Source organism: Drosophila elegans, unplaced genomic scaffold (genome assembly GCF_018152505.1).
Source record: "Drosophila elegans isolate 14027-0461.03 unplaced genomic scaffold, ASM1815250v1 contig_814, whole genome shotgun sequence".
Classification (NCBI taxonomy): Eukaryota; Metazoa; Arthropoda; class Insecta; order Diptera; family Drosophilidae; genus Drosophila; species Drosophila elegans.
In genome coordinates, this window is record NW_024546167.1 from 17,654,742 (window position 1) to 17,670,317 (window position 15,576).

General features: G+C 38.7%; 3 protein-coding genes across 3 annotated transcripts in view; 1 reads left to right on the top strand and 2 right to left on the bottom strand.

Moving 5' to 3' along the window:
- The window catches only part of LOC108147972 (protein decapentaplegic), a 38,768-nt gene extending 29,441 nt beyond the window's left edge, over positions 1-9,327 (bottom strand). Inside the window, exon 1 of the mRNA XM_017274771.2 lies at positions 8,633-9,327. Within this exon, the coding sequence (XP_017130260.1) occupies positions 8,633-8,735 (103 nt within the window). The 5' untranslated portion in view covers positions 8,736-9,327. The remainder of the gene's footprint in view (positions 1-8,632) is intronic.
- Positions 9,328-13,216: 3,889 nt separating this feature from the next.
- On the top strand, positions 13,217-14,411 carry LOC108147820 (GTP-binding nuclear protein Ran-like). The gene has a single exon (XM_017274573.2). The coding sequence runs from the start codon at positions 13,312-13,314 to the stop codon at positions 13,906-13,908; it is 597 nt and encodes a 198-aa protein (XP_017130062.1). The 5' UTR covers positions 13,217-13,311; the 3' UTR covers positions 13,909-14,411.
- Positions 13,940-14,137, bottom strand: LOC108147821. The gene has a single exon (XM_017274574.2). The coding sequence runs from the start codon at positions 14,135-14,137 to the stop codon at positions 13,952-13,954; it is 186 nt and encodes a 61-aa protein (XP_017130063.1). The 3' UTR covers positions 13,940-13,951.
- Positions 14,412-15,576: the final 1,165 nt, after the last annotated feature.

Here is a 15,576-nt window from a genome sequence, read left to right on the forward strand (position 1 = left end):
ATTTCGAGGCCAGCTAAAGAAAAACCAAAAAGAGAGAAAAAACATATTGCATACATATGCGCGCCTAGCCGGCCGGTAAAATATACACAAACTATCTTATGGATCTGCTCCTCACCATTCCAATCTGCATTTGTATCTGTATCACCAGCCTGCTCTTGGCCCACTGAAAATTTATGTTTGTTCATTAACATCAACAAGCTCGCCTCGCCCATCGCAATTACCTTTTCAAAGTATTTCAATTATTTTAATTTATCCGTGAATTTGGCCATCCATAAGTTTTTATGGCCCAGCCCATAAATGCCATAAATAAGTACTCTTTTCTCGCTCGGCTCCCTCAAAAGCGTTCCGCTTCTATTGCCATTGGAACATTCTCAATTTCAATTGACTTTTATGGTTTAATTATTTACACGCGGAAAGTTGCATGAAAATTTCCACGGCGAATCGCTTGGTAGGCCCACAAGTTGGTGGTCATGGCTGTTCTCCAATAGTTCATTTACCCGCGAAAAGCCTTGGGGCCAACTATTGCGCATATTTGTTGATGGGCATTTATAGGGTGGTGGTCCATAAAACTGATTGAAACTGAAGCGGTTGGGGGAGGGATCAAAGGTCCATATGCTTGTCAGTTGGACACAATGGTGGAGAGGATTTTTAGGAAGTAAATAATTATATCCAAATGGTGGTGGACTGGGGATTAGTAATTTATTAATAGCTTAACTTCGTTTAGAACAGATTCAATTACCATATTCAAAACTTGATAAATTTTTATTTGTACCAATATTCAAATGCAAAAACTTGGTTAAAGTTTGATTATATGTAAAATTAAAATCAAAACAATATAGTTTCATAGTCATAGTTCTGTAAAAAAAAACAAAAATTTTTAGAATAATATTTTACCAGATTTTACCACTATCTTAAGTGTTGACATTTAAAATATGTAAGTTCCTTTAAGATCTTTAACTACAATTTAATTTATTTATTTATTTACTAAATTACCTAAATTTCATAGAAAACAAAAACTTTTAGAGATTTTTCAGCAAAACTATGATTCTCAGGATTCGTTCAACAATTTTCCAAACCTAAGAAAACATTACCCCGAAAATACGCGTGTCATGCAATTTCATCGAAATTTACTATTCGCATATTTGTCCAAATTTTATTGGTTAGAATTGGCGAAAATTCCCCAGCCTAATATGCTTTTATTTTATTTAGGCGAAAAAGCTCCAGCCAATTTTTCCACTCTATATTGTAGGCGAAAAGTTTTCCATCATATATCAAACAGACGAGCTGAGTGCAATCAGAAATCACCTGGTAGGTGAACTTCCTGGAAGCAAAGCTCTTTTCAGATAATTCCCACAGACAAGCAAACGATTCGAGTGAATTTGAGTGTGAATTTTGATTTTTGGGCGAAGATCGCTCAGAGTCAGAGGGCAGAAAAAATTGGATAGTGGCAGGCAGCTTCCAGCTGAGCAAAAGCAATCCTCAAATCGATCGCATTAGTATCTTAATCATGCCCGTCACAGTCACAAATTGAGGCGATCCATCAGGCTAAATTTGAGATGATTCTCGCATCTCTGTATCTTTCCCTTTCTCCACATATCTTGCTCCCTTTCTCTCCTTCTCTGTCTGATCTGGGACTTGCGATCATTTCTCGTAATCGTAATATCTGCAACCAGTTACGGACTATGGGGTCGTAACTATATCTGTGCTTACGTATATGGGCAAATCGCACATGACTCGATCGATCGTTAGTGGGCCGCAAAAGTAGCTAATTTATAAATAGCCCAGCTAAAATTAACTTTTTGCGGTTTGCATTAATAAAAGCAAATGCGATCGGTTTTAACTGGATGTCTGATATATTAGCAACCAGATCAAACTGATGGTTCTGGGTTTGGGTTCGATTCAGATCAAGATCGTTTTGTTTGAGTTATGTTTTTTGTAGATATAAATTATGACTAGAAATTTACTAGTTTTAATCAATATATGTTTTTATCATTGGAGAAGTATATTTGAGCAACATAGAATGGTAAGAATGATTGATTTATTTTTTAACTGTCTTATAAATTCAACTAACTACAGGGTATCATTGCGGGGACTACTCTTTAAAAGGCTATCCCGTATGATTGATTTGCATGCAAATTCTCGGCCGCATTAGTTTTTATTGCAAATTTCTTTGGAACGAGCTGCACCTGAGCTGAGCCTCAGCCCAGTGAAGCTGGATCTGTTGCACCTGAGTGGCTGGGATACTGCGGTACCAGTGCAGATATCTTACCACATGCTGAGCATTTCGGGGTTTTCACTTTCAAATCGAGCACGCTTGACGCCGTTTGATTGACAGTCGGGAGTTTTTGGGGTGCCACAAATAAAGCTTAATTAAATTACACAAACGTGTGCCTATTTATTTTTGATGTTTGGCGGAGGGGGGTGTGGACAATCGCCGGAGAAAGGGGAAGTCGGGCAGGCTTGCTTTTGCCATATATATATACGTATGTAGAGTCGATCTCTGTGCATGCTAAAATAAATAAATAACCAATTTTTAATTGAATTTCTACCTACATTTTTAACCTGTTTGACGGCATTCCGTGGCAATCAACGTCTCACTGCCAGTTGGAGTGGAGTAGTCGTCGTTGTTCGTTGTTGTCGTCGATGACGCTCGTTGTTTTTGTTATTGTTTTTGTTGCTATTGTTGCTGTTGTTTTAGCCGCTGTTGTTATTACTTTTGTTGCTTTCATTATATGCATAGTGGTTACACAGCAAAAAAAATGGTCCTCTTAAAAGAATTTTCTTAAAGTCTGGAAAGTTATCGAAACTAATCAAAGAAAGGGACTTACAAAAAAGTTTATCACTCTTTAAGTTCATTTTAAATTTATAGTAATTTTGAAACTTTAGAATTTTATAGAAATATAATATTTGCTTAGTTAAATATAAAAAGCTTGAAATTTTAAATGTGTGACTCTGGGGATCATACACAATTTATTTAGGCACTTTCTGCATTGCTTAAAATATTTTTTTAAATGTCTGTTGTTTTTCACAGTGGCTCTTTTGCTGTTATTGTAAATTGCTACAAGCAAGCGCCGTTGCCGCCTCAGCAAACCTCGTGCTGTTTTTTGCTGCCCCTTCTTGGCGATCCTCTTCTGCTCGTTGTTATTATGATTTTTTCTTCTTTTCCAACTCACAACAAAGAAAACCTTTTGCAGTGATGCCAAAGGGGTGCGACAGAGACGGGGCGAGTGGGCGCTTATCAGGGGCGGCGAGGTGAGGGGGCGGAGGAGGAGCAGGGACGGACCGACGGACCGGCGTAGACGACGAGGCTACCGCCGCCTACAAAGTGAAGTCAAGTGAAGTGATAGCCGGAGAAGCAGAGCGGAGCTGAAATGGACGTGTCCCACTCAGACCCCAAAACAGGGTGATCAAAAAATGTTTACGTTCCTTGAGGCCTATTTAGGTTTTAAAATGAAAATAGAAAGGAAACAGCTAAGGCTTCCATAAAAATTAAGGAATTAACGGCCACACCAAGTAGTAAAAACTATAAGTGCAACAATGTTACAATGGAGGAAAATTTTTAATTGGGAACATATAAATATTACTGGTAAAGAGATGCAAGTTTATTATTGTTCCATTGTTGTTGTCCTTTTTATTTAATTCCATCCCAAATCCACCTATCACCCTGTACCAAAATGAGTGTGTTTGTTTGACTGGCACTTTCTTGTCTTGATAAGCGATTTGCATCAGTGAAAATGGAGCATTTTAGAGCCGGAGACCGCTGCAAAAGTGTGAATGCACCGCAGGATGTTGACTTTACATCCACTCTGACTAACTGGAAAATACGCCTATTATGATAATTATTGTAACAATAAAAGATACATGATCATTTGGTTACATAAATATTAAATGTCGATTTCTTTATTGACTCACTGGCATTTAAGAGAGCCCTATTAAAATTGTGCTTAAATACAGGCACGAATATATGCACTTTATGGTTTGTTTTGCATTGAAATATTTTGTTCGCTGCCAAAGTTTCCTTGAATTTTTGTGGTTGGCAACTAAGACATGTAAATCTTGTTATTGAATGGTTGCAAAGATCTGGATTTTGAATCTAGTTTAAGCTTTTCGAATCCAACCGAAAGTGGTTTCAACTGACGTATCCAGCTAACTGTGAAGCCGGCACTCAAAACGCTCATAACTATCTCTCTCAACGATGATCATGATCACGATGACGATGTCATCAAACAAATAAACAAACAGTGGATAAAAACAACCGTGGAGCGAGAGAACGTGTTCTGTAATCAAATAGCAGAGTTGAGGCCAACTTCCTTGGGCTTCTAAATTGTGATAATTGCTTTAAAGAATTGAAAAATAGCTAGGTTTGAATTGATAAATAAAGTCCGGATAAACTTGTATAGTTTTTAAGCAAGAACAAATTAAAACTTTTAAAATTAAACCATTTGTTGTTGGCAAAACATTTTTAAGGGTATATAGTTTACAACATTTTGGATCGAGCTTTCATTACTTAAACATATTGTTCAACAAAGTTAAAGTCCGCAAAAGCACGGCCTATCTAATTTAAATTGCCATACTTATAAACTTAAGTACTCTAAATAAGTATGAACGAATAGCCTCATTTGATAAACACTTTACATAATTTCGAATTATTTCTTATCCATATTTTTTCTTTAAAAATAAATTGTGAAACCCCGGGAAAGCTAGGCAAACAACGACCCCCAATCAAACTGTTCTGGGAATTTCCTGCTGGCCCACTTATCAAAAACTTAAAACATATGTTCAAGAAACTAGAAGGTTTATATTATTTCTTTTTGTACTTCAAACTGAGTTCTACTCTTTCAGCCCTCTGATTAATGTCGCATTGGCAGTGTACTACAAAATACAACCGAGACGAGAAGAAAACGAAAATAATAATAAGAGATTTGCGGTGGCTGTTTGTTATCGTTTCGCGAGCAGCTTGTACAGCGATTTCAAGTTCGTTAATTCGAATTTCGCCAGCGGCAACAGCTGACTTGCTTTGCTTCCTTCGAAATGCCAAGAGCGCAAATGCAAATTCAGAATGAAAACAAACAGAAATTATGCCCGCATATCGTGTGCCCGATATACTATACAAGTTTAACTGTAAATGTAAATGGTGTCTCTCCATTTGAGGCTTATCGAATAATGAACGCGCGCAAAAATAACTCATAAATAAATAATTATAATTAACATGAAATACAATCGATCCAAACTGTGCTGTGCTGTGTATGTGTATGTTTTTTTGTATATGAATATGCGAGTGCCAAGTGCCAAGTGATTTGAACTTTGAAGGCAAGACAAGTTGGGCTGAGTTATGAATTTATCTAAAATCACAGCATGTTGTCGTTGTCGTTGTCGTTGTTCGTGGCTATTTCCCATTTGACAAGTGGTCTGGCCCAAGTGTCAGACATGATAAATCATATATAATAAATATATATATCTGCGAAATTGATACCGTGATATTTAGGGGCATGCGATATTGGGGCGACGAGAAAGGCCGGGGCAAAAGTGAATTGAAAAAGTAACTCAAGATCGCACATTAGGCATACGCCGCGTTGCCCGTCGAGCGAAACTACACAGCGCTTTTAGCATCTTCTGGGCCGACAAACCTGTATGGCCCGGTTCTGAAGAAGTTGACCTTATACAATATATTTTTCGAGAGAGAATATATAAAGTAAAAAGCAAAATTGATCAGTTCTCGAATTGACAGACAGAAGACGTTGCCAAATCGATTGGTGGGGCCCACCTTGAAGTCGAGTTCATTCATCTTCGTTTAGCATAGAAGTTTAGCAGGTGACTGAGATGGGCCTGTTGGATTTGAATAAAAATTAATATCGCTCGTTCGCCGCACGAATTATTTTGGAAAACAATTTTATTACAATTTAATAAATAAAAATTCAATATTAATTTATTATGGATTACTTTTATTATAAAAATGATGTTTGGGACCAAAACCAAAAAATTTCCAGGATTATATTTAAAAAATATTATAAATATTTTTTTTAAACTTTTTTCATTATAATTTAATTGTATAGTAATTGAATAAAAATTGTGCGATAGTTTAAAATTGAAAGTTTGGAAAGAAAGTAATCAATTTTTCATAATTATTTAAAACACTTTTACAATCAAATAAACTTCGATTTAAAAATAATCTTATGCTAACTGGAAAAATATTCTAAAATGCTTTTTCGAAAAAAAAAAAACCTCTATGTATGTACACTTTTTTTTATAAAAGCTTGTACAAAGCTTGAGTTCAATTCATAAATAAAAATAAAATGCCTAAGTAAATTTGTATAAATTATTGGAAATCAGAATAGGTTCTCAAATCACACTTCTTGTGCAATCTGAATGGTTTCAGTCAAGGTGTAGCCCATAAACCTATCGAACGGCAGCCACCGATATCGGATATTATTATATTCTCGGCTGCCTTGGGGCGCCACATCAGGCGGAAATCTGGCATCAGAATGGCCCAAACGGCAGACAAAGGTGCAAAGTCCGGGCCAAAAGCACCTGAGGCATTAGCTGATGCAGTTGCAGTTGCAGTTTGCAGTATGCAGTGTGCAGATTGCAGTGTGCAGTTTGCAGTTGCCACCTGCTGCAGCCTCCCCCTTTTTCCGCCTCCTCCCCCCAGCAATTCAAGTACAAGCGAATACCAATGAAAATATTTTTGTGGCTGTGTTGTTTGCATGGAAACGTGATAGCAAAAGTTGTTGCTGACCGGGCCAAGTTGTTGTTGCGCTGTTGCGTTGTTGCAGTTGTTGTTGCTGGCCGCATCTGCTTGTGGAATTTATTTATCGTTAAGAAATGCGTGTAAAATAAGTGAAACTATTGGGAGTCTCTCAAGAGGCTGACCAGTTTTTGGTGGGGCAAATAAGAGGGGGGGGTGTAGGGTAGCTAATGCCACCACTTTTGATAAAAATGTTGGCCTAAGCCAGTTACTTGTTGCTGTTGTTGCTGTTGCTGCTGCTGATGACCAGTAGCCACTTAACTTGGCCAAGAGCGGGGTGAAGCGAGGCTGGTCAGCAAATTATTGCCGCATTGCTTAGTTGTTGTTATCAGCAACGTGATTTGCCAGGCCAAGATGTAGATGTAGATGGAAAATGTAGATGGAGATGGAGATGAAGATGGAAGATGGAAGTGGAAGCCAACTTCAACTTGGCTGCTTCATTGCGTGCTCACGATTTTTATTTCATTTTTGTCGAATTTCCGAAAGTGGTAGACCTTCATGGTCTCTTCATCAGCTGTTGCTATACTATATATGCTTATATTGCTGATATTGCTGCTGTGTTGCTTCTATGTTGCTGTTGCTGCTGCTGCTGCTGTTGCTGCTGCTGTTGCTGCTGCTGCTGCGCCACTGCGGTTGCTTAGTTTTGTTATCGGGTTTTATTTTGGTGCCTTTGCACATTTCGAAGCTATCAATTTCACACCTAGACAACGGGTTTTTTGCGCTTCGCAAATGCAAATGCAAATGGCAATTAATAAACTAATTGAGCCTAGTGGGGTGAACTTTAACACTGATTTAGTGGCCCCAATCCAATTAGCAAGGCAAATCGGGTAAAACGATACAGATACAGATTCAGATTTCGAATCAGATTCTGATTCCGATTCCGATTCCATCCCACACTCATGGGCTTATGCAATCGTGATCGATGTCAAACCAAACCAAAGCAAACCCAGCCACCGGCCACGCCCAGCCAGTCACATATAATTATTCAATTAACCAAATGGCGTCATAAATTAACAAGTGTATGGCATATGGTCAAAGGGTTTTTACCATTTACCACGGCCAATGTCAGTGTCAGCCGCTAATTGTGATTGGTGTGGAATGCCGTCCCGTTGATTTAGTTCATCACTTGGCCCCCATGAATATGCAATTGACACTCGATATCCACATGTCTCCGGAGATAATGTCCGGCGGCGGGAGATAGAATTTCACTTTTTGCCCAGAGACAGCGGGCAAATCTGACGAAACTGAGTGCAATGATATAAAGCGGAAGGCGGAAGGGACCTATCAGTTAAGGAATAACTTATTTTTTGCGGTAGAAATAAAAGTAAAAATGTTACAATATCAAAATATCAATGTCTTCTCAATATATATATTTTAAATTTTTTAATGGATTTTTTTTATATCTTGACAAATTGTTTATGAAAGGCTAGTTTTGAAACTATTAAAATGGCTGTACTTTGCTTCTTTTTTAATTTTTAGTTATCTTAATTTTATTAACAAAAGTAAATTCTTCTCAGTATAATTTTATATCTTGATAGCTTAGAAAATTGTGATGAAATGTTGTGATTGTCCGATTTGCCATAAACATTTCTATTTCTTTAATACACATTTAACCCTTATATATATATATAGATATATATTAAATGCTTGAACCCACGCATTTCATTCAGATTTATATAATTTATCAGCTTGCCTCAGTGCCCACATAAACATACACATACTTGTATATACTCCTATATATGATTCATTTAAATGAACCCGAGTTCCAGTTTAGCCTGTCAGCTGTTTGCCAGAGTCGTTCAATTGGCGATTGATCTCGAATTGGATACGCGGCCACCATGGCGTATGCGCATTATTTGCTAGTATGTATTTTCTGTTTTAGCTTACCTGGTGCACCTGCTGCACGCCGCTCAGTTACGCTCCAAAATCCACAAATCCTTTGGCTGCAACTGCAACAACAACCAATTCTGGCAGTTCGCGAACGTTGCATACATTATACACAGGTTCGACTCAGATATCCACAAGATACTTTTCGACCTATCTATCTCTCTATGGCGATTTCGATTTTAGCTTATGGAAATCACTGGCACTTCACATGGTTGCTGATGTCGATGATGATGATGACGATGATGACGGTTGGCCAAGCTTAGATTTTTGGCTATTTTGCTTTTGGATCTGATACACACAGACACATCACTCGCACTAACACATAGCACACAGAGAAGATATATATTTATTTAATTCCGAATCGGTATCAAAAAATCGGAGAGACTGACGACGAGCGATCGCGGAAACGAGAGAACTTCGAGAGATCTGTGTTTTTCTGCGCTGTTCTTCAGGCGCGACTATCAGCGTTAACTCTTATTTTTACTTTATTTTATGGCCGCAAAAACCGCGAAAGATTACAACAGCAGCAAAAAAAAGTGATTAGAGACTGTGGGGGGAATCGTGTCAGGCGGCTTGTAATATGCGATCTGTGATCTGCGATCTGTGATCTACGATCTTTTCGATTTGGCGACACACACACTGTGGGACGAACGCTTTTTCGGTTCCGTACAACGAGCGTTGAGCGCAAAAAACTGAATGAGCGTCCAAAGCGGCCGAGGCAAGGCAAACAGGCAGGCAAAAGCGATCCGGAGACGGAGCAGAGCCGACCAGCAACAACAACACTTTACCAGCAGCAACAGCAACAGCACGGCAGCAACATCGGCGGCCCAGCAGCAACTACAAAAACAAACCAGCAGCTAGTTAGTTAGTTTTGAGCTCGTAGTTGTGAGAGTCGATCGCATATACACTCTCGAACACAAAAGCAAGTTGCTTAAGTCGCTCAAAGCGCCATTTAAGTTGAGTAATTAAAACAAGCGAGTGTTTTTCTCTGCGTGTGTGTGTGTGTTTTTGTGTGTGCGAGTGCGATTAATTATTAATCAAGCCGAAAAAAACAACAAGCAACCGCTAAGGCAACAATAACAAACAAGCCCGACTCACAATTACAATATTTCAACTCTCTCAGTCGCCAGTCTTCGGTCCACAGTCTCCAGTCTACAGTCTACACAATCTTTAGTCTTAAGTCTTCAGTCTTTAGTCTTCTGTCTTTAGTCTTCTGTCTTTAGTCTTCTGTCTTTAGTCTTCTGTCTCAGCTGCGATCTCGACTTTCTTTGGGCCTCTCTTTAAGCTAAAGCTGTTACACATTTGACTTTTCGGCGCTGCGGCAACTGGTTCGGTTTATTTTTGGCTCTAAATCTCCGGCTTCTCCGACTTCTCGAGACTGCAGCGTTGCTAATGCAAATCTAAATTGATTGCAAAATGCTTAGAGTTTGGAGTAGATAATCTTTCGAGTCCATCGGCGTTGCCGGATGGTTTGGCTAGCTAAAAACTAAAGCAACTTGATCTAGTTAAGATAGGCTGAAGTGAGAGTTTTATAGTAATAGTGGTGTAAGACAATCTTAGAAATGAGAAGTATATAGTAAGTAATGCTAGTTAATGTCGATATGCTAGAATAATACAAATTAATGGGGTACTTAAATTGTATTTCAATTATTAATAACTTTAATATAGTTTTATGGGAGCATTTATCAGCTTAGAAATTAATGTGTTACTTGAGTAATACCAGAAACTTGAACAAAGAACGTACTCTAACAAAACGTAATAAAAAATAGTAGAATTTTTTTATTAAAGTATAATGAATAATTACAACTTTGATGGTCACATTAATTTTTATTTCCGATTGAAGTTTTCCATTTAAAATTTGATATACAATTTCTAAAATTCCTGGTCTAAATGGAACCATAAAATTTTAAAATAATATTCAAACAAATATTTTATTTTATTCATTATTCATATTAATCTTTAATTTTTTACTAAAAAATAATCAGAGAGATACCTAAACTACTATGTAAGGTATACCATATCAATCATACGCCTCATATGCCCAGCTTAAATCAGTCTGGCAACGCTTTCTGCCCAAATCCATGCAGCAAACTTAATTGATGCTGCTGATCTTGTGGCCCTCGTTGTTGTTGTTGTTGTGGTTGTTGTTGCTGCTGCTGCTGCTGAAGCGTAATTAAAATATTGCACTTGTTAATTTTTCCAGCTGCTGCAAGTATCTCCCCATCTCTTTTGCACAGCCTTTCCTTTCCATATATTGTCTTTGCCACAGGAACACAAGTGCAGCAACAACAAGGAGTGGAAAAAGCACAACAAGCATGCTGACAACATCGACTTCATCGTTCGTTGTGTGTCGTGTATTAAAACTTGTTCATTGGAATTTTCTAATAAATCAATAAACGCAGACAACACAGTGAAGGGGGCTGGGGGGAGGGAGGGCGCTCTAAAAAGGGGGGTTTTGGGGGGTTTGAGGGGGCATCGTTGTCTTGGCACACAGCTGGCGGCATCGACAGACTGAGGGGCAGACCGACGGACAGATAGCCGCACGCATCTCACAGATTGCGCATTTTATAAATAGCCGCCGCATTTTTTTTATATTTTTTCTCCCCCCCTTTTTTTGAGGTTATGGAAAATTTTTAGTTGTTGTTATTATTTCTCGCTGTTTTCCTTTCCAACTCGATCACCAGATCTCAATTGTAGGCTATGGCCAAACGGCAGCATTGACAACACTTTCACACAGTCGATGCACTTGGGGAAATATATATCTCAAAAGATAATTAACTTACAGTTAGTGTTTTGATTTAACTAATAAAAGATATCCTCAAAAAAAAATTAAAAAATTTTAGATTTTATAAATATTTTATATTTTTTAAAAAGTAATTAATTTAAGGTAGCTCTGGAATTATATAAAAAAGGTATCATCAAAAAATGAAGTCCAAAATATATTAAGTTTAGGCATTCTATAATTTTGAAAAATTGCACCATTGGTTATCTATAAAATACGTTTGTTGTGTTTAACTTAACTTTTAAATAATTATTTGAATAATTTGAGTAAATTAGCAGTACAAAGATAGAATAGGCCTATAAATTTGAGTTTGCAAACCAATGAGTTTTAATAGGCGGTTTCACCATTTTAAAATAAAATACTATACATTCAACTTAATTTTTCTTTATTTTGTTAATTTATTTTGTACCAATTGTACCAAAAAAATATATATATTTCTTGTAGTGTAAAAATTGTCGCTTGGCAGCCCGCATTTCCGTAAATAAAGTGCTTGGGAAGTGGCAATTAAGTTAACTGTGGGCTGGCCACAACAATCAGGTAAACGCTGTAAATTGAACGCCAATCGATTGGCATTTGCTACATTTATTTTTCTTTATTTATATATATATATGGCCTTACTTCCTATTCTTTTTATACGACGGCATTATGGCATTTCGATGCGGTAATAAACGTGGACGCATGAGTTTTTTGTGCTTTTATCGGGGCGACGGCAACAATGTTGCCACTAAATTTGCCATGTTCCAGCTACGATATGCTAATAGGTCTAATAGCTTTCGATTTGGCCCGCTTTACATGCGACGAGTCCGTTCGGCACATTCTAAATGTAAATAAAATGGAAATTCCTTAGAGTGGCACCAACGGCCAACAAAAAAAAAATCAAGTGGAGAGGCAAAAACTTGTAGAACAGGAGGAGGCACTTGTTGAGAACTTGGCTGCCTTGTTAAACGAGCCTGCAACACCCCAGCAGCAGCAGCAACAACAACAGCAGCAGCAGCAACAACAGCAGCAAGAGCTACAATAAACAATGTTGCAATGCTTAATTATTTCAGCGGCAAGGAATTCCTCGGCGCAAACTTGAACTGCTTCTGGACTGTGGATGTTGCATGTTGCTGCTGCTGCTGTTGCTGCTGCACCAGCAACTCGATTGCGCTGCCTTACACTTGAGGTCGTCTGCTGCCTGATTTTTTGTTCGTTTTTCATTATTTTTTTTCAGGTAGCCAGAGTCCTCAATCTCAATCTCAGTCACGTTGGTCAACGGCACCGAAGCGTCTGCGGCCAAGTCCCTTTTACCCATGTTGCTGTTGCGGTCTGCCGCACCTATTTGTAATGCATTAATGGCCCAGAGCTCAGAAATCTCAATAAAAACCAAAGAAAAAAAACAAAACCAAGAGCCCCGCAAAGAGCCGATTGACATTAAGCTGCCCATTCGGCATATGGGTAGATCACTGCATTTGATAAATGGCAAGTAGCAGCCAGAAATTATTAATGCCAACATCGGTTAGCCGTAATTGTTTCGATGAACATCAGTACTCAAAATGTTGCAAGATCGGAAAAGCTGTTTTGGGGAGCTAAGAGTTTGTAGAAAACCTTTTTAAGTTATACTTTGTAAGATGACTTTTGAAAGACTTTTAAAGTTTTTGGTTTTAAGGTTTGATATTGCTTGTTTAGTAGTCAAGTAAAAGTAAAAAGGATGATATTGCTATAATTATTCTAAAAATAATTTTAAATATTTTTCAAACAGCTTTTTAGTTTATCTGACATAGCAAGCCAAACTTTGTACCTCCAAGCAATTTGATCTAAACTTGCTCAGACACAAGCAAACCTCTGAGCCAACAACACTTGCAAACAACACTTACAAACTACAAAATCCAAATTTGTTTATAGAAAATAAAGCACAATGGACGGATTCAAGTTGGTCCTTCTTGGCGAAGCGGAGGTGGGAAAAAGTACTTTTATAGAACGCCATTTATCTGGTAAATTCCAGTGGAAGTATGCGCCCACGGTGGGTGTGAGTTTGAATCGTTTGACCTTTCGCACTGATCGCGGAGGGATTCCTTTCATCGTATGGGACACCGCTGGTCAGGAGAAATTGGGCGGAATGCGCGATGGATACTATATACAAGCCCACTGCGCCATTATCATGTTTGATGTGACCTCCCGCAAGAGCTATGATAAATTGGAAGGATGGCATCGTGACCTGGTTCGCGTCTGCAACAACATTCCCATTGTGATCTGCGGAAACAAGGTGGATTTGAAGGAAAAGCGCCAAGTGGATGACACTCAAGTGAAGTTCCACCGCAAGAAGAACCTAATGTACTTTGATATATCGGCCAAATCGGGCTTTAATCTGGATAAACCATTCATCTATCTGGCGCGGCAATTGCTCAATGATCGGAAGTTAAGGCTGGTTGAGCAGCCTGCCATCCCAAAGATGATCACGTCCCCAGAACTGTGGTCACAATCACAGGACGAGCTGATGGAAGCCAAGGCCTGAGATTTACCCCCAAAAACAAAAGACAAGTGTCTATAATTTATCTTCAAAATTCATACTCGGTTCTTGTGAAATATTGGTCCGGTTTCGTGGAAGGCTTCCTTCGGCACATGCAGCGGTACTGGTCACAGACCCTATCGTCCTTTCCATCGCAAATATAGGGCGTGGCCTCGTCCTGTTCCATCGCAAAGGATACGCTGAGAAGTAGAAGACCAAAAACCAGCCAGTTCATCGCTTTTTCAAGAATCTGCCAACTCTTCAAGCAAATTTTTCGATTTTAAGTTTCAGACAACGTCTAAGGCTATGAAAAATTAGTCGCAAGTTTATACTTTATTTAGACTGAAGCGTATCTAAAGTTTTAAACATATTTTATGGCTGTATACCGTATCAAATTGTAATTTATACGAGTTTTTACAACTTGTCCCCTTTCTATTTGTATACCATAAATCTTCTAAATCTAAATCTTCAATCAAAACGACCAAATATTAAAATCAACCAAAAATGTATCCGAAATATTATTTATTGAAAATGACTTGTCTTTTATTTTACAAATACTTACGTTATTTTGTTAATATATTTTTTTGGAATTTTATAATAAGTTAAGCTCGTGTTTTAAGAGAATGTTGTTAATGTTCTTCGAATTTTGTTGCCCAATTACCAGCGCTTTGTCAAGTTCATTGCCGCAAAAGTTCACCATGCTTGAACCCCCTAAAATCTGCCGAAATACTCCCCCACACACATCTGCTTCAAATTAAGAGATTCCATCTGAAGTCTTTGGAAAGTGACTCACATGGGGGTTAGTCAAGACGTTTTCCCAGCAGTATGCAAATTTCTTTCCGTTCCTTCACTTTTTCGAATTTGTATCCATTTGCCCCCAACTAAGGCATGTGACACGAGCGTTAATTGAACTTTGCCTATATTATATTTGTTCGTAGTGAACTTTGCCATTGTCTAGACAAATTAAGAACAGACGAACGAATGAAATTTATGTATGTCGCCCCGCTGGCGACGTGCGGTGAATAGTGTTTAATTGTTTGCTTTGGGGCCACGCGGCGTATGCGCAATGTTCAGCATTTTTTGAGCGTACATACGTACATGTCGTACATGTGATAAGCGTCGTCAGTTTGTCTGGCGATGAGATCGCTTCTGGCTGCTGGCAGCTGGTGCTTAGTGTTCTTGGCATTCTGGGTATTCTGGGCATTCTGGGTGTGATGTCATAAGTCAACACAAGAACAAGAACAAGAATCTATGCTATATGGCGATCGAATCGGGGATCGTTAATTAAAATTTCCAGCGAGTACTTCATTAGCATCGTCGTCGTCAGCAGCTGCCACGCGTGGCTCAGCTGCTCAGCTGCCTCGCTCCAATGCTTAATTAATAAATCAACGCGACACTTGCACTCCATGGCCGATGGCCGTATCTGCTGCTCCGATGCTCCGCTGTACTGATGCTATAGGAGGAGGATGAGATGGATGAGATGCTCGCCGAGATTGTTGCCATGCCCGGCCAGACAAATTGACGCGACATTCCACGAGCATGGGAGGCTGCTGGTGGTCACTGGTCAGTGGCTAATAAAAATGTTAAATATAGCCTGCCGCCGATGATGATGACATCTGTGCCATCCGAAGCGGAAACGGAAGCGATTCTAATCGCCTGCCATGGATCTCGGAG

What these genes read in the sequence shown, in the direction of transcription:
- LOC108147820 (XM_017274573.2), top strand. Translation starts at nt 13,312, where the DNA reads ATGGACGGATTCAAGTTGGTCCTTCTTGGCGAAGCGGAGGTGGGAAAA.
- LOC108147821 (XM_017274574.2), bottom strand. Translation starts at nt 14,137, where the DNA reads ATGAACTGGCTGGTTTTTGGTCTTCTACTTCTCAGCGTATCCTTTGCG.